The sequence below is a fragment of the Mastigoproctus giganteus genome, chromosome 4 (genome assembly GCF_048544385.1).
Source record: "Mastigoproctus giganteus isolate SK-2022 chromosome 4, ASM4854438v1, whole genome shotgun sequence".
Lineage (NCBI taxonomy): Eukaryota > Metazoa > Arthropoda > Arachnida > Uropygi > Thelyphonidae > Mastigoproctus > Mastigoproctus giganteus.
The window spans coordinates 170786496-170812370 of NC_143578.1; the positions used below are offsets into that span (position 1 = coordinate 170786496).

General features: G+C 35.3%; 1 protein-coding gene across 1 annotated transcript in view; it reads right to left on the minus strand.

Annotated features, from left to right (window-relative positions):
• Positions 1-25875, minus strand: part of Prosbeta2 (Proteasome beta2 subunit) — a 99184-nt gene that overhangs the window by 71897 nt on the left and 1412 nt on the right. Inside the window, exon 2 of the mRNA XM_090371870.1 lies at positions 25390-25471. Within this exon, the coding sequence (XP_090227996.1) occupies positions 25390-25471 (82 nt within the window). The remainder of the gene's footprint in view (positions 1-25389; positions 25472-25875) is intronic.

A 25875-nucleotide genomic window follows, 5' to 3' on the forward strand; every position in this document is an offset into this window, starting at 1 on the left:
CTTTGATATTATATACTTGGATCTTAGAAAGGCTTTTGATACTGTTGCACATGGAAGACTGCTGCACAAATTGGAGCAGTGTGGCACTGGAGGCAAATTGCTGCTATGGATAAAGGGGTGGTTCAGGGGGAGAAGACAGAGAGTGGTAATCAATGGACACTGCTCATCGTGGATTAATGTTATTAGTGGAGTCCCTCAGGGTTCAGTATTGGGTCCATTATTGTTTTCTGTATTTATAAATGATATTGATGATGGTATATCAAGCTTAATGTCCAAGTTTGCAAACGATACGAAGGTTGGCAGGGTTGTCAGGGACACTACTGACACTATGCTACTGCAACAGGATCTGGAAAGGTTGAGCAGATAGGCTGAGAGGTGGCAAATGAAGTTTAACATTGGCAAATGTAAAGTACTGCATATGGGAAACAGCAACCCCAGAGCAACGTATGAACTCTGTGGTACTACACTGACAGTGGTAGAGAATGAAAGGGACCTGGGGGTGGTTGTGCAGGCAGATATGAAGTTGTCTGAGCATTGCAGATGGGCTGCAAGAGTAGCTCATGGTGTATTGTCGATGATATATAGGAATTTTTCTAGCGGGGATAAGGAGGTGATTATTCCATTGTATAAGGCAATGGTCAGACCACACCTAGAGTACTGTATACAGGTCTGGAGGCCTCATTTCAAGAACGATGTAGAGCTGCTGGAACGAGTACAGAGAAGGGCAACAAGATTAGTGAATGGAACAAAGAGGTGCTCTTACGAAGAAAGGCTTAAGTTTTGCAAATTACAGTGTGTGGAGACTAGGCACTGGCGAGTTGATCTGATAGAGGTGTATAAAGCCTTGAATGGTTTGAGCATGCTCAATGCTGATGGGATTCTTCCTCTTGCTCAGAATAATCACCTGAGAGGGCATAAATTCAAATTGAGAAAAGACAGATGTAGGATAGACGTGAGGAAATTTGCCTTTAGCCAGCGGGTGGTTGGTCGTTTTTTTTTTTTTTTTGGTAGTTGTTGGCGCAGCGGCTTCTGTGGCCATATTGCACCTCCCAAGGTTTTTGCAGTACTTTGATCCAAGCCCGAGGCGGGAATCGAGCCTGCGACCTTTGGGTTGCCGGGCAGGTACTTTACCCACTCGGCTAGCCCGGTCGGCTATAAGGGTGGTTGGTCGTGGAAGTTGATAGCCTAAATAAGTTTAAGGCTCAGCTGGACAGGTATTTCGAATGAACAGAGGGGTGAAGTGGAAGTGGTTATTTTTTATTTTTTTTTTATTTTTTGGCTGATGCTGCATAAGCTTGCTTTCTTGCATCAAATGCCTCTACTAATGCTAATGCCTGAAATTGTAACCTGTCAGATTGAAGTTGACTATAGTGTACCACGCCAACTTATGCAAATCAACATCTACTACCAGAATGTAGCCAAACCACTCAAATCCAAAGTAACTTCATCTAATGCAACTGCCCTTATTAGCTTGTGTTTGAAGAAAGAAAGGAGCTCTGATGGAAAAATTTAATATGAATTATATTCAAATTTGATCTCTGCATAAATTTCACACAAAGTTTTCACTTACAATGAAAACCCTATGTGAAAGTTTATACAAGTAAATGCAATAAAATGTATGTTTGGTTGTCATGATTGCCATTTGCATGATTTCTCATATTTCCATTAATTATGCATTTTACCCTTTGGGAAGGTATTTATGGCAATTAGGAGTCTTTTTATTGGATTTCATTCACAGAGATATATATATCTCATCTAACAAATGCATTCTGAACATTTCTGCAACCCGCAATGCAGTGCAAAACACATTATTTGCAAAAATTTAAAGTGATACATTTTTTTTGTCCGCCACTGTAAAGTTGATATTTAAGCAAAACAAAGCAAAAATGATTGCTTCTTCTTATCAGAACAGTGCAATAGAATGATTAATTTGAAAAAAAATAAAATAAATAATAATAATAATATATACAGGAAACCCTTGATTAGTGCGGTTAATGAATCCTTGAAATACACCGCACATATTAAAACCGCACTAATCAAACTTAAGAAACAATGGGAATAATTATAATGAATCCTTGAAAATTATGAAATTGTAAAAATATATTTTTTCTTACTCAATACGTAGCTATAATGCACTGCACAGTTCTTAAATTATTAAGGAATAAATTTAAAAAAAGATAGTATGATTTAAATTTTATGTTTTTGCAAAAAAAAAACTTATCTAACTTCAATTGAATAGTGGTGGCTTTCTTCCTTTCCTCCATGATTTTGCGATAACAATCAATTTGCTTATCTAACCCTCAACGAACGTTCATGCTTCTCTCTGCATCTGGATCAATCTCTAGTATGAGTTCTTTTGCTTTTTAAAGTGTATTAAATAGTTCAAGTTTTTTGAATGAAATTTCTTTGGGAGCAAATTGCTTTTCTTCTGCTTCATTTTCGTCTTCTTCCTCGTATGCATGTTGATGCTCAATTTCAAGATCGTCATTACTTAAGTCTTTTGAATGCGAGTCCAATAATTCTCTAACGTTTTCTGAATCTACTTCCTCAAAGCCGAGGTCTTTTCCAATTGTAGTAATTTCATCAATAACTTTGTTGACAGGATTAATGAAACCGCAAAAATCATTTGCGCATTCAGGCAAAAGATTCTGCCAGACAGCTCTCATGCAGTTTTTCGTCATTTCTTCCCACGATTTGTGTATGTTCTCAACTGCTTCTTTAATATCATAATATTAAAGAAGTTTAATATTAATAATAAAAGAATAAAAGAATATGAGTTACCAGAGCAAATTTCAATTTCAGAGTGGTATGGGGTGCTGCTGTCGAGCATTTTGGAGTCGATTCCCATTCATTTAAGTTAGAAGACCCTGGTGAGTGCGTGTCACGTATTTGCCGCTTTAGGCCCCGTTGTGAGTTGCCAAGCACCGCAAGAAAAAAACAGCGCACTAATCAAATTTGATAACGCATATATTAAGGGGATAGTATCAAAAAAATTTTTTGCACTAATTAAAACCGCATTGTTCAAAACCGCATTAATCAAGGGTTTCCTGTATCTATATATATATATATATAGTCAAATTACTAAAGCGTAGAATTGGGATATTATTACTAAAGCGTAGAACTCGGATATTATAAGATTATATACACCAATCAGATTAATGCCATCTGAGATAGAACATTACATCCGTCGTTAAATATATACAGGAATGAAATAATGTTAAATTGTAAAAATGTAGAAATGTAGAAGACGTCCTGTAGTTTAAAATACCCGAAGCAATCCAAGAACAAACCGGACCCCAGGCAACAAAGGTTAAACATAAATATTAAATTCAATAAAAAATATACACAATTAGCCAACATGGGGGAAAAGATACTTTGCAAGGGACTTTGTCGAGGGCTAAACCCCTACAAAATACATAACCCATGGCTGGCAGAGCCATCAGTTTTTGTTGTCATCTGCCTGTATAACCAGGACCGAAAGATGTCAAAATGGACACATGAGTTAGGTATTAAAATAAAATATTTCTATTTTATTATACTATTTTATTTTGCAGAAGAAAGGCTGGATGACGATAGCTGTAACAAAATAGTAAATAAGCAATGCTGAGAACCAAATAATCTGCTAACCATAATAAGCTAAATTAGCTAACAAAAGGAGAACGGAGAGAAGGCTAGTTAAAGTAATAGTACCTCAATCCCCCATCGGATTGCTCTAATAAGTACTATTACTTTAACTAGCCTTCTCTCCGTTCTCCTTTTGTTAGCTAATTTAGCTTATTATGGTTAGCAGATTATTTGGTTCTCAGCATTGCTTATTTACTATTTTGTTACAGCTATTGGTCGGGCTAAATATCATCCAGCCTGTCTTCTGCAAAATTACTATTAATAAGCTACTTAATTTCTATTTTATTATACTATTTTATTTTAATACCTAACTTATGTGTCCATTTTGACATCTTTCGGTCCTAGTTATACAGACAGATGACAACAGAAACTGATGACTCTGCCAGCCACGGGTTATGTATTTTGTAGGGGTTTAGCCCTAGACAAAGTATCTTTTCCCATGGTTGGCTAATTATGTATATTTTTTATTGAATTTAAAATTTATGTTTAACCATTGTTGCCTAGGGTCCAGTTTGTTCTTGGATTGCTTCGGGTATTTTAAACTACAGGACGTCTTCTACATTTCTACATTTTTACAATTTAACATTATTTCATTCCTGTATACAGGGTGATTCACTACCAGTGCGACAAACTTGCAGGAGGTGTAGGGGGCACAAAGACGAATCGGAATCACATAGCATTGCAGGGTCCGAAATGCCTTCATCATGCGGTAGAGGACATTGAACGGGAGATCGCGTGAACAGCGATCCCGCTGGAAGTTAGCATTTGCAAACCGGTTCCCGAGACAGTAGGATGGACGAGTATTCAAACGTTGAACTGGCCAACATGCACCTCACGTATGAGCTGCAGACTGTAACAGGTGCGCCGCTCTGCACTTGTACCAGGAACGTTTCCCGCACAGGCGTGCTCCTCATCATACGATTTTTGCACGTGTGCATAGAAGGTTACTGAGACTGGTTGTTTCACGAGAGGTACCATGAATCGAGAGCAAAAGACGAGGACGCCAGACAATGAAGAGAATGTCCTACGTCTTGCAGAAGGCAATCCGAGTACGAGTACTCGAGCGATAGGCCAACGATTGGGTATTTTCCAATCCACTGTATGTAGGATACTGTCAACAAACCAATGAGTACCATCTGCAACGCGTCCAATCATTGGAGCCTGAGGATTATCCACTCCGGAGGACTTTTGCTACTTGGTTTCTTCAATAGAAACGGTTCACAAATGCTGACTTCCAGCGGGAGCCCTGTTCACGCGACCTCCCGTTCAACGTCCTCTACCGCATAACGAAGGCATTTCGGACCCTGCAATGCTATGTGATTTCGATTCGTCTTTGTGCCCCCTACACCTCCTGCAAGTTTGTTGCACAGGTAGTGAATCACCCTGTATATATATATATATACTGTAGACTCTTGATTTCCCGGGATAGATGGTAAAATAAAAATCGCGGATAATTAATTTCCCGGTTAATTCAAAAATACAGTAAGTCCCTGACATATGTCCCAGGAATTCTTACGTATCTCACAAACAACTAATAAAACATTGCTCCTATATCTGTGATATGCCAAAATTACATAAATTACATAATATCCTCAGAAGAATGAAGAAAAATAGTTATATATTTTTTTATATATTAGTTATATATTTTTAATTAGTCCAATTAAAAACTATCTGGGGACAGCAGTGAAGTTGCTGGAGTGGTACATGAGAAAAGAAAAGAAAACATTAAAGGAAGAAACTGTACAGTGAAAACTGATATGTATTTCGTAGCCCTGGTTATTATAGTTGACTTTTTTTTTTTTTTTTTTGATTTGGTAGTTGTTGGCGCATTGGCTTCTGTGGCCATATTGCACCTCCCAAGGTTTTTGCAGTACTTTGATCCAAGCCCGAGGCGGGAATCGAACCCGCGACCTTTGGGTTGCCGGGCAGGTACTTTACCCACTCGGCTAGCCCGGTCGGCTTAGCTGACTTCATTGGTGCAGATATCTTAACCGAAACCTTGTATAGGTGACATGGAAAAACAGAGCGCTAAGTGAATTTGCGCTAAGCGAGCTCCGCATTCCCATAAGGTAACGTGTATTTGTGAGTTGCGGTCGGTGCCATAGGATAATCAATCAATAACCTAATCAATAATAAATGGTAGTGAAAAGATGCACAAATGTCGGTCAAAATATTTAATATTCAAATATTTGTACATATAAAATATTCTGCATTACATACATATATAATTATGTGGTAACTACTTACGTATCAAAAGTAAACTTAAAATTCCAATTAAAATCATGAATTTAATTGATCTAAATTGATTTTAATTGATGAATTTAATCACGAAAAATGTGTCAATTTTGGGTTGTACTTTGACCCTCTTCCTGGTAAATTAAAAGGAGTTTTAATTTTAAATCCCCCACAGCATTATCACCCAACAATAAAGTCAACCAATCCTTCGCCACTTTGAAACCTGGCATGTTTTTTGCTTCTTTCAATATGAAACTTCTTTTAGGCATTCGTTTCCATAAAAGTCCTGATTCATCTATGTTAAAAACTTGTTGAGAAGTATAACACATAATACCCCTCTTCAATAATTTTAACATGTTCTTTTTTGAAAGTTTTGGCTCCTTGATCTGCACTAGCGGCTTCTCCTTGGATTTTAAATCTATTCAACCAGCCCTTACCAGTTTTAAATGGTTCCACATTTTTTTTTTTAGGCGAGTTTTCTTCCGATCATCATATTGGCTAATCTTTCTCTCTCTCTCTTTTTTTTTAATATTTAACTTAACTGAATTCTGCATTGGAATATTATCTTCAATAAAATTAGTCTTTCCATTTCAATCCTAATAGCCAGCATAGTTCTAGTTGCTTGCCGTGGACTTTCCGGTTGCTAAAATTAATTCTTTATTTTTTATAATTGTTCTTACAGTTAAACTTGCAAGTCCTAAATTATGGCACACATCCGCTTGTCGTTGACCGGAATCGATTTGCTTCAAAACGTCTAATTTAATTTTCAAATTCAGGCCTTTTCTTACATTTATAGTCTTCGTACTGCACCCAGACGTTGCTTTTTCATTCCTATTGGTCATTATTAGCTCTTCGAAAATGTAACTGCGTTGGTTGCATTAATTATGATACAATGTTCAAGTAAACTGTCCGTTACGCATGATGTCTAATACTGTACTGAGTGATGACTAGATTTCGGATAAATACATATAACGCAAATATTACAAGCAATATACTTGATCATTTTTTAAAATGTTGATCTCGAAACTACGTAATAAGTCACTGTACTGCAATTAAATTAGTGAGCGAGAAAATTTTGCAAATCGGCGTGGGAGACGTTTTAATGCTGTTTTGCTATTCATTTTCAAGCCATCGACTCCATCAAATGAAACGATTTCGTTAAATATGCCAAAAATGTAATCTGTAAAAGACCATTATAGTTATAGTCAGATACGGGTTATAATATAAGAACGGTGTTATAGCGAATCAGTATAAAGCGAACCACATTATAATGGGGGCCTGCTGTATTCTGTCTTTCTCCTTTGTTATTGTGTTTACTGTTGACACTGACAAATCTAAATTCCATGCAATACTTGTTCGTGTTTGACCATTTTCAAACATCCTTATTTTAATTTTCTGATCTGAATCGATCACTTTCCTTTTTTTTCTTTTTTTTTTTGATAGATTTATTATTACCACTGTCACTAATTCTCTTAGTCGGCACCATAATAACAGTAAAAATGAAAATTTCTATAAAGAACTTCACAAGGTTAAGGCGAAAATTCACTATTATCAACTCCACACGAGCTCACATTTTACTAAAGCACATTTCTGAAGGTCACTGCCATAAAATAATAAAAACAATTTGCACTTTCCGGGTTATTAGGCTTTTCTGTCAGTACATCTAATTATAAACGGGTAGTAAACTCGATCGTATTGCATTTGCAATAATACCGATAGCTGGAATTCTGTGGGATTTTAAGTTACGGTGAAATGTGTGTTCCCCTTCACTGAAATCTTCAGTCATATATAAAAAAAAAAAAAAAAAAAACTTTCAGAATCTTCTCTTCATTCCTATTTTTAAGTTTGTTACTCCACATCCCGCTTGTGGAATTTGTGCGTGCTGTGATCGTCATTATTGATTGCTCATTATTATTCTGTTTTAAATTTTACAATCCTAAAAAAAAGAAAAAAAATTGAATGAAAAAAATTAACGTCTACGTTCGAAGTTACGTAAGTCAGGGACTTATTATCCAAAAATATTCAGCAACCTACGTAAAAATATGGCGATGGATAAAAAACTTACAACGTACTACTCGTGTGTCCAAGACTAGATTTTATGTATTGAATAAATAATGTTTGTATCAAATATATATTGTGTAATTTCAAATTTGCATTAAATAAAAAAATTATAGCTACAGCCATTTGAATTCTGAATAATGATTACAATATAATCATAATGTAATCAGAATTCCCAAAAGTAGCCTGATGAGTCACGCGGCAAGGACGAAATATTTTTTATTGAGGAGTATAATAGGAGTAGGAGTACGAGTAACATTAAGAAAAAATATCTTACTCCGGAGTAGGACAAGGAGTAACCCCAAAATCACCACTACTCCCCAGCCCTGCAAAACTGATGCTTACATCATGACAACACCCTTGCATACTTAGCACTCTATTCAAGAATTTCTTCCTAAGTACTCAATCACTGTGTTCCCCCATCCACCACACTTAATTCCCAATGATATATCTGTTTCCCAAGCTTAAAGCCCCCACCTGAAAAGTCAGAGATCTACAATGACTAAGGAAATTATTCACGTGACACTGGAATTATTGGCAATTTCAAAAGAAGTCTATCAGGAATGCGTTTAGAAGTTGCAGAAGCTTTGGAACTAGTGTATATGAGGTTGAAACCGCTTTTCTTTTTTTCACTTCAAAGAGACTATCTGAATAGTCAGGTAAGCTTTATTTCCCAAACACTGTGATCAAAAAAGTTCAGTTCCCAAAAAAAATTTTTTCCCCCTTCTTTTGTTTTGGTGGTACTAAGGTTCAATACATTTCCTCTTCATGGGCATGTCTCTGCAGTCCAAGTGATAAGTAGCTGGGCTACACTTAAATATATATTAGCATTGACCTTAGAAAGCCTGACCCCCCCCATCAGCTGCAATCGTACTCTCACAGAATAAATACTTTATTCATAAAGAAGTGTCATGTAAGGCTTAATTGTAAATGATAAGTGCACTTTTTTGATATATGAATAATAAAATATAGGTGGTGTATAGGCAAAACTCTTGTTTTAAAATCTGAGGAAAAATAAGTGATTTTTAAATACAATAATTTTACTTTTCCCATTTCGTACATGCCATATCTTTTAAGAAACCACATATGCCCACCTATCCTGTTTATTGTGGTATCCATTTTTTCTTTCAAACTTTCACTTGCATACTGGACACCTTCCCACATCATATGAATTTCAATTTAAAATATGCAGCATATGTAGTGTACAATACAAAATACACACTAGTGCAATCACTGATCTGAAGCAAGCAAAAAAAAGAAACAGTTGCAGTGTCAGATGTTACTTACAGCTACAGTAAATGTCTGTGAAATCAGTCACTGAGGCATGATGGTGTTTCTAATTTTATTTCTTTCAAATTTTGCTTGCTGACAGCAAAGATAACACAAAAATGCTGACATTAAAACAGTGTTATTAAAAGTGAAGCACGTTGGGGAGGTATTTTAAAAATTAAAAATATACGATTCCAATATAAAAAAATTGGATTCCAATATAAAAGATTGAAAATTAAGATGCCATTAAAAAAGTGAACAATTCTGAATTATTTCTTGCCCCCTTTTCACACACAAAAAAACATGACATGAAAGGCTTGACTGTTGATTCCATAAATTTGGTATAGCAGCCAGGTCCTCCTCCACAACCATATACATATATTTCTGAAGAAATCTGAAATTTTCTAATTTTCTGTCTGATTATATAGTGGATGTTTGCTTACCATCTGTCTGATTATATACTTTATTAATTGGGACAAAAAAAATCTCAGTAAATGAATTTCATGGGGTTAGTGAGCAATGGGAACCAGTTTTTTTTCCCAATAAAATTATCTAAATTGTTTGTTTGCATTGCTATTATGATATACAGATTGGTGTTTTAATAAAGAATATGTAAAGAAATGTGTTCATGGCCTTTCCTTTTTCATGAAAATATGTATGTTAAAATAAACACAACTAGTAAAAAAAAAAAAAGTAAAAGCTTGAAAAATGTAACAAAAAATTAAGAAAGCTTGCTCAAAAACAAAGAAATAATTAACACTTATAAACAACTATCCCTTGCATTTTAATGAAAAAAACTTAAAATTATAACAAGCAATTTATATGAAAAAAAGAAAAAAAATTCCTTTAGCAACCTGTCCCAAAACAAAACATAACCCATTTGTGGAATCACAGCTCATTAATTTGATGAACAGTAAAAAATTTTTGGAGGCCTGATGTGGATGGGGGGGGGGGGGGGGGCAGAATCTTGACATTCTTCTAAAGGTAAGGATGAGTGAGTTATTCTTCTTAAAGGAATCAATTTTCACTTGTTTCCTGACAGTGCATTCAGAATTCAAACAACAACACATGTTTGTTGTTTGTTATTTGGTTTTTAGGAGCATTAACAACTAAGGCCATATTGCTCCGAGGATATGCAGTGATCATTCCCTGACCTTCCCACATCCTCTGCATTTGATGGTCACGGGCTCGAACCCCAGTCTAATCAAGAAGCATGTGCTACGCACTGCTGCTCCTGCCCACCTGGCTACGGATGCACCAAAACAAACACACGTGGCTCAATATGAGTCAATTCATAAGCAAGCCTTGAATGCTCTGTCACGGTTATGGTCATATGAAGACTATTAATAATGACTTCAATTATTATGCCTCAGCAACAATTTCCTTTGGATTTTGCACTTTCTTTTGGAGCCTCTATATACAGGTTCTGACACAACTTCATCAGTGATGTTGAGGATTTCTTCTTCAAAGAGGTCTTCATACTGAGACTGAAAAACTCCTCCATGTCTTCTGACATCATATGCATTGACTGCGCCAAATCACTTTATTTTTGCTGTCATTCAGTGGATCTAAACTATTCAACACTGGGCACAATTTGGGACAAAAAATTTTCTGTGCTACTGACAATGATTTCTGGCTCACGTTCACCCACAAATTACCAATGTTATGTATAGCATCTCATGTTATAACTCATCCATAATTCTTTTGATGCTTGCCATTTCTGTCAGTTGTCACCAAACACTGAAAGTTATGGCACTTCATTTGTATGGTACATCACAATGACATACTGATCCATCAGTTGAATCAATGAGGTTGCATTTGGGGCTAAAAATTTCACTTTTATAAATCCTTATTAAGTCTAAGCTATGAGCTGGTGTGTTATTAACAAACGGGAGAGCCTTCTACACCCAGTTCTTATTCTAAATATACTGTTCTGTAAGTGGCACAAAATTTACAAACCAATCTTGAAAAATTTCCTAGGTCATCCATGCATTTAAATTTGTAATCTTAAAAATCACTGGGAATTGAGACAACCATATTCTTCAATGCACTGTGCACAAGAATAATTCATATTCTTTCCAGATGAGACCAGTTTTTCAAAGTTCTTGAGAATAATAATAACCCTTATTTGCTGATACTGCCTCCCCATGCATGGCAAGTGGTTTGATACTTGTTCTCTTCTTAGAAAACATAAACCAATTAAAACCTGCTTTAAATTCGAGTGTGTAACTTGGATCATCTTTTTTCAGATTAACAAATATGGTCCACACCTCCTTACAAATCATTTCTATCAACACATCTGTATCTTATCTTTTTCTGCAACTATCTGCAAACTACTTGAGTAGATTCTTTTCAAGGAGCAGTAATATTTCCTCCCTTGGCTTAACTACTTTTATGAAGCCTTGTGCACCCTTTACAACCTCACAGTATTTGTCCTTACTAATAATGTCTTTTACAGTTGACCATGACAAATGTGCATATCATATGCTGATTTAATGACATATCAAATCAGAAGGAATATCAGCAACATAGTCCCCTCTTTCAGCTTGTTCAATGTTTTGAACAAGCCGAAAGAGGGAACTAAGTTGCTGATATTCCTATTCTTTCATATTCAAATCCATAAACGTTTTAGATACACTAGTTTTGCTTTTAATTGAAACAGATTCACTAACATCACTTTCTCTCTTTTGTGGATGTCCTATAACTAGATATGTTCACAATAATAAATATAATATATAATATAACCAGAATTATTATTATGTATTATTAATAAAGTACAATATAATGTACAGTCAGTTCTGCTATAATGTGGTACACAAGTTCCAAAAATCTCCGCATTATGATATTTCACACATTAAAAACAACAGAACTTATAGGAAAAATAGGGTAGGGACAAAGCACTCAAAAAAAATGTTCAGTCTGGTAAGAAAAACACTAAAAAAAAGTTAGAAACCAAATAAATTTGATAACACAGGTTTAAACATCTTAAATTTCCAATAAATAAATATTACAGTAAATATAGCCCTTTACCTTGACAAGATATGAAGTTTGCTTGATTGATATTTTATTTTTTTTTTGGATTGTAAAATTTAAAACAGTAAAAAAGATAAGCAATTAATAACAACGAACACGGGTGCACAAATTGCACAAGTGAGACAAGTTTAAGAAGCTTAAAAAATAGGAATGACGAGAAGATTCTGAAAATTTATGTTTTTTTATATGATTGAAGATTTCATGGAAGGGGAAACACATTTCACCATAATAACGTATTAAAATTAAAACCCACAGAATTCCAGCTATTGGTATTATTGCAAATGCAGTAAGATCGAGTTTACTTACTCGTTCATAATTAGATTACACTAACTGAAAAGCACAATAAACTGGGAACTGCAAATTGTTTTTATTATTTTATGGTAGTGACCTCCAGAAATGTGCTCCTCCGCTCATGCCATCACGCCTCACGAAAAACTGTGAGCTCCTGAAAACATGAGTCGGCCTACAATATCACGTGTTATCTTGTGAATACAGCAAATGACAACAGTACGTCTCTGGCCAATACAACTACAGTAAATGGGAAATATAGCCCTCACACATCTGATGTTTTTATAGGTTTGTAAACTTGTATGTATTGCTGTGCAGGTCACTATGTTCAGCTTGGTGCCGGGTTTTGCATTCACCTAGTGTTACTCGCAGACAAAATTGCGCATGAGCCAACGCGAAAATCACGTTGGCTCATGATGTTATACTCACATGTTGGAGCAAATTCACATTGTGAAAATGCACATTATAGCAGAACTGACTGTACTGGTAACAAATTCCCGATTCAAAAAATTATACTGAATCACCAAGGTTAGCTTTTAATAATAAAAGCTGTAAAACTGTAAATTAAATAAAAGTGCATGAAACAGTAAAAAAATGTGGATCCCAAAGCATGCACATCTATATGTATTCTATGAGTGCAACCTCTTAATTGAGAGTGTCATGCATGACAAATGACCATAAAATGATTTCTTGCATCTTTTTCCCTTCAGTGCTACCTGCATGATATAACTTGCTATCTCACATAAGAGACAAAAAATTAAAGATTTTTTTTTTATCTCTATAACTAACTGGAAACAGAAACAAACACAACACATAAATAGAAAACATGGATCAAATTTTTATGGGTTTCAAAAAATACACTGAGTGCACATTCTATTTAATATTTATTCTATGGTGTGACATCTTGTAAGTTTGTCAGTGTTTTACTCCCAATTGTCACTGGCAAATTTCATTTGTTTGAATGGGGGGAAGAATTTCACATACCTCAGAAAATCAGGGTCAAGCAGAAAGACTTTGGCACCAAGAGTTCATGTCCAATGGACAAAGTGTTACTGCTACCTACTACCTGAACGTTTTGAAATATTTGTTGCAGAGAATGTTGCGTGAGAGCTTAGTATGGAGAAGACAGCAGTTGATTCCTCTTGCATCAAGCCATAAAGCTCGCACTGTCCGGGAATTTTTGGCTAGAAAAAAGTCTGCATACTGTTGCACCCATCGTATTCACCAGACTTAGCCCTATGCAACTTCTTTTAGTTCCCGAATCCCAAGACACCACTGAAAGGCTGTTATTTTGAAGAAAACTGAACAGTATACTAGTCATTCCAGTCGCTTTGTGATCATCACATGCAATGCGTCAACAGGAGAGGAAGTTACTCTGAATAAACCAAGGTTAGTTTACTCATACATTGGATCATTATTTTTTCTAGCATGCCTCATTTTTCTAATTGCCAGTGTGTATATCAAAGCAAATTTAATATATATATGCTCTTTTTTACAATCTAACCCATGAACCTCTGGCTCTCCAGCTGCAATGGGCTCATTGCAATCACTTTGTATATAATTATAATAAAGATTCTCACCTCCCACAAATCATAACATCTGGAAATTAGGCACAAGCAAGGAGACCTGATCAATGGCATAAATGGAAAGTAAACGAAATGCTAATAGCACCCTTACGCTTTCTCAGATGACACACATAATAGGGTGCAAATTTAAATTGAAAAAAGATGATTGCAGAACAGATGTGCAAAAATTTGCTTTCAGTTAGAGAGTAACACTGTTAGAACAAAACTTCCATCTGATGTTGAGGAAGGTCGCAGTCTGAATAAACTTAAGGAAGGACTGAACAAATTATTGCAGGAGATGGTGACACATCTCCTGCAATTTACTGTACATATTAAAACTCATTCAAAAGCCTGCAGTGCCAACTCTACTGTCTCACATGCACATGTGCCAATAGCTCCCCTCGGGCAGTGTGCAACAGTTTCAGTATTTTTAATTCCATCCTGACAAGACGACATGATAGCTTTTCAAAGTTTTCATTTCACAATTTATTTTTTACCCCTTTAAATACAATCAAAAATATATTTACATCTTGGCTAGAAATCACTGCCAACGTGTTCTGTTTGGCAGCATGTTCTGTCCCATTTGGTAAATATTTCACTGGTTTTGAATCCCAAATTCAGACAATTGCCAAAGACATCGTGATTGGAAAAGACTTGGGATTTGAAACTTTGGACACTGCCAATGTACGTGACTGCACTGATTCACATGCAAATGACTTAGAACATGCAGCTCTTCTTGAAATTGATGGGTAAACTGCATATGAAGAAGAGGAAAACTTCTGAAGTAGCACCAAAAGAATTTTTAACATAAATATTGGAGAAGGTTTTTTTGGGGGTGGGAGGGTTTGACATGGCCTGCAAGGTGATTATGAATGAAGATGTGGATGTTGAATGTAGTATCAAGATACGGCAAATTTTACAAGATAGGATTTGATATTACAAAGATGTACACCGAGGAAAAGAAGAGATGGCTTCCCCAGGCTTTATTATTGAAATACCGAAATAAAAAATAAAATTTTTTTTTTCTCATCTCTCATGATGTTACCTTTTCATTAATAAAATTTTTGCAATATTTTTTATTTGCTAATTTTTTATTCTTTAATTGGCTATCAAGCACAAATTGTTTATAGATTTATTATAATTTGTTTATAGACTGTTTCTCTGATACGCATTCAATTAAAACCAGTGGTGAGCTGTGAATATTTTAACAATGGGCTCACACTTTTGCCGACTTTTTGACGTGAAACATCCTTTGGAGGATACCTATCAAATAAATCTAATCAGTCAAGGAAGTGACGTCATCCGCAGTGTCTGCCAGAAGCACTTCCCATACTCACACTACTAGTCTGTATGGAGTATTCACTAGTAGTATGATTAGAGCACAACACATTTTTCGTGATCAGTAAGATATCTGGAGTTCTAACCTTTTAGAATTTTAGAATAGTATGACGTCACAATCATACTTCCTGCAGTTACTACTGCATTAAGTATGACTGCAAGTATCTGTCATATGAATGCAACAATACAAAGATTTCTCAACAATTTATTTTTTCGTCTCGCATTTTCATTACATTCCACCATTGCTTTTTTATAAAAAAATACGTGCCAGTACCCATTCTTTGCTATCAGGAAAAACTGAAAATTAGAAGGATATGAAAAGTACTCTAAAATTTTTTTTTCCCTGATATTATTACTTTAGTAGTAACGTTTTTGGAATAAGAACAACAAATTTAGTATATTAACACAGTTTATTAAGCATAAATTTATTATTCAAGTATATAAAAAAATAAATAAAATAAGTAAATAAATTGGTCAACTAGTGAGTGCCGGGCACTCAGGATGAAGGATCCATAGTCACGAATGGTCGTTAGTGTTGTATCTCAAATAGAGAGCTTTATGATAACTGAAAAAAGTTTCTAGTACCCCAGCTTGGCCTAAAACTGAGGAACTAACTAAAACATTGTCTATTTGAGTCTTTCCAGTTGTTATGAATGACAAGGGTGGAGAAGCAACCCTGACTTCTTCCTGAAGAAAGATTAAAGTCTTGGGGAAAAGCGACTGGCAGGTGAGGGCCATGCAAGACTCTGTACAGGTGCCTCCCTACCACCACCGCCAACTCAACACTGGCTCGCTGAGTACCTCCTTTCTGGAACAACCCCAGCTTTGAAAATTATTAAAAAATACTTCTCGTCGCAAAATTTATAAATGACCTTTATTGAATTATTAACTAACTATTTAGCAACTTTTTGTCACCAAAAGGAGAGTTACCTAGTACAAAGAATTGAAGTGCAATAAAAAATCGTTTTTTTATTGCACTTAGCTGTGCTAATCACATTAGCACAGCTAATGTGATTTTTAAATTTCAATGCTTATCAAGGGGAAACTATTCCGATTGAAATGTATCATTTACTTTTTGCGTTAAAATTAAAAAAACGATTTTGTCCCCCATTTTACCCCCACTTCTCAGACAAATTTTTGTCAACAACAATCAGTATGGCATTATGTTGGCCCACATGATGTACAAACCCATGCAAAATTTCAAGACAAAGGTTGAGTTGTTTCAGAGATAGAATGCTATGACAGATGGACAGACAGACAACTGAGTGACATTATAAGGGGCCTTCGTAAGACTACGGACCCTAAAAATAATAAGTAAAAATAAAAAACAAGTAAAAATAATTTCATAATAAAGTTTTTGTAGAATATTCCAAATTTTTATTAAGTTTTCATCCAACACCATATGCTGACTTCTTTTCTTCCTCTTTGTATGTCTCTTGCTGAATGAAGTTTCCGAAGCAGCCATGAATCGATATATTTTGCTGGATCGAAGTGGGTCAATGGCAGGCCAGCAATTTTAAGAAACAGTAGTAAAGAACTGTTTTTGTTATCAACGAAGCTCTGGTTGGGCTGGCGATCAGATTCATTTGTGAAAATCCTCATTCACATTCACTCGATGAAATTGGTACCATACTCAGAGCATCCATCAAATGCTTCAATTCTTCCAGAACCATCTTTTCAATTAGGCATTCCCGAAATTCACGAATTGCATCTCTTTCTAACTGTAATTTTGTAATTGAATTTTCTAACTTTATTTTCACCAAATGCCAACAATTCATGTTTAGAAGGTTTAATACCTTGGTTATCCCCGTTTTCCTTCTCTCGTCATCGGTATTGTCACTAGTTCTTAAATTCGATATATTTCTTTTCTTTTTTTGAAACTGTCCAAAATGTCAGTGTCATTCAGATATTCAGGTACTATGGCCGTGTAAACAGAGATAGGGAAAATTTACAGAAAAATGTGGAAAACTTACAGAAAAATGCACTTCCGCAAAACAACAGATGATTATTTGTCGGGATAAAAGAAAATCACTCTCTCCTAATTCTCTAACGGGGCCCTTACAGTTGATTCACAGCGGTGTCCAACCTACGGACCATCCGGAATGTGAACTAAAACAGCATTTTAAAATTTGTTAATTATCAAAAAATTCTCATTAAATGTTTTGTTCAGTAAATGTAATTGTGTATTGTACTTAATAAAATTTTCAAATATTTTCAATTTTATTTTTACAAGCAACAAGATATGGAAAATGTAACACACTAAAGAAATCTAACTTTGAATTTTTTTTAATGTGGCCCCTATACAGGAAAAGTTTGGACACCACCGCAGTATAAGGTGGACCAGGGCCCATTGGGAATACCCCTTGATCTGCTCACTGTTGACCAGTGCAACTTCACCGTATATGGGACAGGTGGTCAGATAGGTCTTACCAGTTATGACTAAGTTGTAGAATAGTAATTCCTTTACCTCTCTTAATTCGCAAAGCAGCACTAATTGCCTAAATTGCCTGAAGGCCAGAAATGAAAACAGTGCGTACGTACTGAGTTAATTCTCTCTTAATCCATTCGCTATATGAAAATTTTCTTTGCTCAACAGAAAGAATTTTAAATGTAGCTTCCAAAAGGAATTCAAAATAATTCGCTATAGTAGTAGAAGTGGCATGTGACGCAAGAAAGCAAGTGTATGAGCTTATGCAGCATCAGACAAAAATAAATAAAATCACACCATTACTTCCAAATGCCTGTCCAGTTCCTCCTTAAATTTATTTAACCTATCAACTTCCACAATGACAGATGGAAGTTTGTTCCAGCAATTAACTACCCACTGGCTAAAGGCAAATTTCCGCACATCTATTCTACATCTGTCTTTTCTTAATTTGAATTTATGCCCCCTTAGGTTCGTAATCTGAACAAGTGGAAGGATCCCATCAGAATTCAGCGTGCTCAACCCATTCAAGATACACCTCAATCAGATCACCGCACAGGTGCCTAGTCTCCAGCCACTGCAATTTGCAGAGCTTAAGCCTCTCTTGCTAAGAGGATCCCTTCATTCCCCTCACCAATCTTGTTGCCCTTCTCTGTACACGCTCAAGTAAATCTACATCCTTCCTAAAATGAGGCCTCCAGACCTATACGCAATACTCAAGGCGTGGCCTGACCATTGCCTTATACAGAGGGACAATCGCCTCCTTTTCCTTGCTAGCAAAATTCCTATATACCATTGACAAAACACCATGCCCTGCCCTGGCAGCCTGTCTTCATTTCTCAGAAAACGTCATATCTGACTTCACAATTATTCCCAGGTCTTTTTTCATTTTCTACCACCTTAAGTGTAGTACCACACAGTTGGTATGTTTCTCTGGGGTTACTTCTACCCATATGTAGTACTCTGCATTTGTCAAGGTTAAACTTCAGTTGCCACTTCTTAGCCCATCTGCCCAAATTATCTAGATCCTGTTGCAGTAGCACACTGCCATTACTGTCATTAACAACCCTGCCAACCTTTGTATCATCTGCAAACTTTGACACTAAGCCTGATATACCTTCATCAATATCACTGATAAATATACAAAACAACAGAGGACCCCAACACCGATCCCTGTGGGACTCCACCAATACCATTAGTCCACGAAGAGCAGCACCCATTGATTACCACCCTCTGTCTTCTCCCATTCAACCATCCTTTTATCCATTGTAGCAACTTGCCTTTAATGCCATAGTATCAAAAGCTTTCTGAAGATCCAAGTATATGATATCAAAATTATTTTTTGCATCCAATTCCTTTGTAACCACATCATAATATCCTATCAAATTTGTCAGACAAGACTTTCCCTTAACAAACCCATGCTGTGTCTGAATTATTGCTGCAGTCTTGTCTAGATGATCCTGCAATGCATCTTTAACCAGTGACTCCATTATTTTACCCGGAACAAAAGTTAAACTAACTGGTCTGTAATTACTCGTGTCACCCTTCAATCCCCCTTTGTGAACTGGGGATACATCTGCACATCTCCAGTCCATGGGGACCACCCCCTGAGTCCAAGGATGCTCTCATAATTATGGTTAAGGGTTTGCTTAGTTACTTTGCCGCCTCCTTTAATATAACTGGATAGATCGCATCCACCCCTAGGTGCCTTTCTTATGTTTAACTTCAACAATTTCTCCTCCACTTTGCTCTCAGCTATAAAAGGACTTTGTTAAACTTAGAGGTCTGACTGAGTAATTTAGAATTATAAAAATGGTTATACAGTTTTATATAGAAAATATCTTAACAATAGGCAGTGAAAAATGCAAATTTAGTTAAATAATTTTAAACTTATTTGAATACTAGGTAAACGTGAAAAAAATTTACGGAATATTACAAATTCGAAATTTGTAATATTCCGCAAATGTCGGTGTTAATAAAGGTACCGGTACGGCGTACCATTGTGTACCTTCCCAAAAAAAACACCGCATTCCATTGTTAGGTTCTCCGTGAGAAACAACATATGTCATTGCAACTAAAAGATCGGGTACCTCAATTGACACTGTTTTCAGAGACATTTAGATACATTGCAGTAGCAAGTATACGTCTCTTACTTTAGTTATCATAAATCCATTGTATCTTGTCTTCTAGAAATTATGAAAATTTGTGAATGATCAATAAAATATTTATAATACAAAAGCTCTTTTATTTCGAAATCAAAATATCTAAAAGAAACACAAAGGATGTTTCACATAAAACCATCTACGTGCTTGGCAGATGTGCGACTTTTTTATTATTTTTTTTCAACTAGGGAAATATAATGGATACATTTTTTTCATGATAAAATTTTAATTTTGCAAATAAAAAATAACATGAAAATATTTCCCATATCACAAATAAACTATCACAAAAGATTCTAGAATATAAAAACAAATATTACATAAAAAAACAAACTTTTCTAGAAATGATACACAAAAATCACAGATTACATGAAAAAAATGATTACGCAAATATTAAAGAAAAATTTATTCTAAAATTTTCCATATAGAAATTACTTCTTTATTAATATTTGTTGTCAATCTTCTGCTTTGCTCAATAGCTGAGCAATGATTACAAAGGAATGATTTGACGTAACAATCTGGATCAAATTGAAGCAATGGTTTTCCATACAGAAATTAGATGTATGGTCATCATATCTGCAACATGTTTAATTGTCAAAGATGCTATTTTTATTATTACAATATTATTCATTATGATAAAAGCTTGCTCAATTTTGGCACTGCTAATTGCAATAGTTTCAAGGATATTCCTGGCTTTTTTAATTGAAAAGGGAATTTCACTTGATTTTAAAGATAAACCATCTTCAACAAAATCTCTAAAATCATTAATTTTTATTTTATATTTTATTAGAAAACTTAAAATTCTTATTCGTTTTTCATGCCATGGAGACAGTTTCTTCCATATTCCACGATTTTGGGTAACATTTTAAAATTTCTTTCAATTCCTCATCCTTGATGATATTATTTTCTTTATTTAATTTAAAATTACTCTGTTGCATTAATAACTGATCCTTTAAGGATAAACCATTATTAAACTGCATTCAGTTTAATAACTTGTCACGAGGTAATTTTTTAAATGTGTTCTTACTTTCGATTTTAATTCCTTCAAATTCTTTGACTTCAACATGCTCTCAACTTTGGCTTCATAATTTCCTTCAGAATTTTTCAAATTAGCAATAGCATTGATAGTTTGAAAATTAATTTATATGCTTTTACTATAGTAATGCTGCGACTTTGTAAAGCTTCTGGAAGAGAGCTCCTGCAGGTGGCAATCATTAGTGCTAAATCATTAAGAAATTCCAGATTTAAAAGTTGGTTTAATAATCCTGAATATTTGACTTCTGATTCAAAATGGTTGCACAAAGTGGGATAATTCCTCCAAACCTCAATTGTAGTCCGCAAGCTACAAGCTGCCCATCTGGGGCAAAACACATGACCAAGCTTTATAATTTCCACTTCAAGTTCTTTAGTAATCATCCTCAATCAATCACACTGGTTTTTTGGAGATTGGTAATACAATACATACAGTTTTTTTTTTTTTTTTTTTTAAATTATTCACTGTATGCTGTTATGTTTTGGAACATTTTCTTCACAGTGAAGGCCTCGACGCAGTTTCAAAATCTGCCAACATTTCATCTTCAGAAAGTTTATTTAATATCATAGTTGCCCTCACACCCCCACCCCTTCGACGTCGCTACTGTCACTAGTTCTTTGAATACTGTCCAAACTGCAGAATCGCTCGGATATTCAGCTACTGTGACCATGTAAACTTAGACAGGAGAAATTTACTGAAAGGCATGGATCACTCACTTCTCCAAAAAACAGATGACTGCTTTCATGAGAAGGGGAACCACAACACAGGTTGACCAGAGGCTATTATCCGTGTCAGGAATACATCTCAATCTTCTGACTGGCTATGAAAAGCGTATTGACTAGCGCGACTTATCGGTAGGTGGATAGGTGGCTGCATTGGTTTTACAGGGAACACTAAAATTAAAGAAGGTAATCCCTTTAACCCTTAATTCTCCCTTTCTAATTGCCTAAAGGCCAGAGGTGGGAACAATATGTACAAAGTTAAGTCTCTCATAATCTGTTTGTTATATGGCAATTTTATTCATTCTATGGAAACTATTTTAAATGTAATTACCAAATGGGAATTTAAAAAAATTCACTATAAAGAAGTTCGTAAAACAGAGGTCCAACTGTAATAAAACCAAAAATGAAGCAATTTTAAAACACATAACTGGTCCATTGCGCCATTAAAATGCTGGGGATGGGGTCCCACTCGTCCCACCGTAGTTACGGCTCTGTATACTCAATAATTGCTTTCAGGATTTCATTTGTAAAATAAATGATTGTCTCAACAATGGGCTTGCAAATTTTCAAAAAAAATAACAATGGGCTCTCGCGAGCACACTACAGCTCACCACTAATTAAAACCCATTATAATTATATCTCAGTCAGCATGGTTTTACATAACACAGAACAGTTTCGGTACCAATTATCAGTGCTATGCGTGGTATTGCTGTATATGTATATATATATATATATATATATATATATATATATAGATGTAACAAACCAATTAACATAAATAGGTAAAAATAAAGAGTAAGAAATAAAATTGGTAAAGCAAGCATCAGAGGCAGCATAATAGCATATAAATAGCTTAATTTTTGTCTATTTAAATCTGGTTTAATGTTAATCTTGTCAGTAGTGTGGCTGTTTCCATATGAGTGCTATTATCTTTCCTATTTATATTTTTCACAGCATAAGGACCACCACTGTTCAAATCCTTTGCACTGGCGTGTCAATCTATCAATCGGATAGAGGGCTGATCTTTTTGATCGACTAGCCCCCGAGACGATTTGTCCAGTGTTCGAATTGCTGTGATTCTCTGACCATTATTGGCCTCGTGGTCCTCCAACGAGATAGGGCATAATGGTCAGTCTATTTAGTTTAATTTGTATTGTAGATGGTTTCTGACTGTATTTCACACAACTTGGACCTGATGCTGTAGGGGGTGCCAAGTTTTGCCTAATTCCATTTTTTATTCTAAATTCTTTGGAGCGTAACTTCTACAATATGTTCTGTTTTGCTACCTTTCCTCCCTCCTCACTGTTTGCATTTACCTTTAGTTTCAATTTATCTTTCACTTTATTGGTTTGCCATACTGCTGGCTTAAGTTTTATTATTACTACAGTGGATTCCAGTTATTTGGGTCACCGGTTAATCGGGGCAGCCGTTTATTTGGGGCAAATCTTAAAAAACAGAAACCAATGGAGAAAATAGCCAGGGTTTACTTCGCTTAATTGGCACAGCATGCCGTTTAATTGGGGCAGGAGACCGCAGCACTAGAGATTACCCTAAGATTGTCTCCGATGGTACCGCGTGGTTCGGTCAAAATTCTGGAGGTCACAACCATAAAACAATAAAAACAATTAGCATTCACCTGTTTATTGGGCTTTTCTATAAAATCTATTATAAACGGACAGTAAACTCAATCTTACTGAATTTGCGATAATACCGACAGCCGGAATTCTGTGGGTTATTATGGTGAAATGTGTTTACACTTCCATGAAATCTTCAATCATATAAAAAAATTACTTTTCAGATCTTCTCTTCATTCCTATTTTTAAAGCTTTGTAACTCGTTACTCCGTTCTCAATTGCACATATCGCTTAACTTGCAATTTGTGTGAGCCATGTTCATTGTTATTGATTGCTTATCTTTTTACTGTTTTAAATTTTAACCCCACCCACAAATGTCAATGAACAGAAATGTCAGCTAGTTAGTATGTACATATTACAGTCTATTAATTATTCCAATTATCACGTATATTCTTCCGATTTTCACGTATCATTTAATTTTTTAATTGGTAGGGTAATAAAGGGTAAATTTGTGCTTAATATAACTTTGTTTTTATAGCCTGTGGATAATATTCCTCCTATTTTCACTAATTAGAATCGCTGTTTTATAGAATTAAAATTCAATTCACAAACGTGATCACAATGACCCACGCTTATTACACATCGCATAGTGAACGGAACTTTACTATGGTGAGTTCGTCGTAACATGATTTGATTGTACAGTGAATCAATTGTAAAGGGGAGGGGGGTACATTGTATTTTTAACTATTTACGTGAAACTTCGGATAATTGGGGCAGCCGCTTAATCGGGCCAAAATGCACTAGTCTCGATGTGTCCCAAATAACCGGAATGGACTGTATTATTTTTCCTGTTTTATATATATATATATATATATATATATAGGGTGTTTCAAAAATGATGGTCAATAATTTAAAGATGAAAAGTACAAACTAAAATAAGCAAAAAAGTCCCAGTGAACATCGGGCCACAAATGAACCGTTTTTGAGATTATCTGTTGAGATCTGCCACTGACTATGGGAGCACAATGGGAGGGTAGTCTGTATTGCTGAGACCTTGTGCACGCTGAATCTGGTAGAGGTACAGTAACTGGTTATGTAAAATTCGCCATCCACTACTATAACTCAGTACATGCTCTTGCAGAGTAGCCCTCCTTGTCAAAATTCCTGGATTTTGTTCTATTCTTTCTAACACTCTTTCCTCAACATCAGCTGTTGAGGTATGCTTCTGGGCCTACCTGCTCGTTCTCCATCTGCGAAGCGCCCATGTTCTCTAAGGTGTTGATGTACCCTGATGAATGCATTGATAAGGCGTTGACGAGCCTATTGGGCTGCCTTCAGCAGGAAAATGCTTCTTGGTACAAACGTACAGCCTTGAGTGCACTGCTGTTGGCTTTCTTTACCATACATGAAGTGCATGTCCACATACTCCTCGTTGCTGTAACCTCTTTCCATGTTGACTATCCTTTGACAAGTACTAGTATACCTGCTACATCTCAGATCATTGAGAGAGGGGAAAGGGAGAGAATGAGAATAACCTAACTTAAAACAAACAAGTCAGTGGTGAATCCCAACTCTGTACAGTTCACCTTGTCAGTGGTGGATCCCAACCAGAAATGTGCAATATCCTGAAAACGATTCACTTAAGGACACATGGCATATTGTAGTCTGTACAGTTTACTGACCATCACTTTTGAAACACCCTGTGTGTGTGTGTATATATATATATATATATATTCTTTTTTTTTTTTTTTTTTTCTTATTGATTTTGAAGTCCATATTTAAGTGAAATAAGGCAGCAAAATACAAAACAGAAATGTATTAATTTCATATTTCAGAATAGTACTAATAAAAATTCAATTTATATAACTTTCAGTAATATTCATTACAACGAATTTCAATAAAAACAAAGATTCATACAGCACAGAGAAGTTCACCCTAACGGGATTTTTATGTCATCTACCATTCTATCAGAAATAAAAACTGTATTAAATGCACAGAGCTGCTGAAAATCGAAAGCCCTTCAATTTCAGACTTATAGAAAGAAAACTAATAAAAAAAAAACTTACATCATAGATTATTCCAACAATAGTTGTACCGGTTTTCTTTGCTTTTGGTAAAGGAAAACCTTTAGCTGCCAATAATGCATTCCTAAAAACAAGTTCAGAAAAAAAAATATTGTAATAATTTAAAAGCTAATAACAAAATTTAAAATAATATTCCAGCTTGCTGAAAATTTTAAGTACAGTCAGTCCTCGTATAGCACGATAGTTGTGTTCCTAGAAACCCTCATGCAATGCAAAATCGTGCAATATAAACAACAGGCCCTATGGGGAAAATAGGGTTGGGTGCTGACCACCCAAGATTGAACACACAAACCAAAACATTACCAAACACAATAAATAATCATAATAAAATACGTAAGTATTTTATTACAACTATTATGTAATAAAATATTTCTAATGCTTTTGCTTCTATCATAAGCAAACTTGTTTTTTGTTTGATTTTCTATCCAAACAGATGACAGCCGCTCCATCTCTTCCAATTCTTTGTGT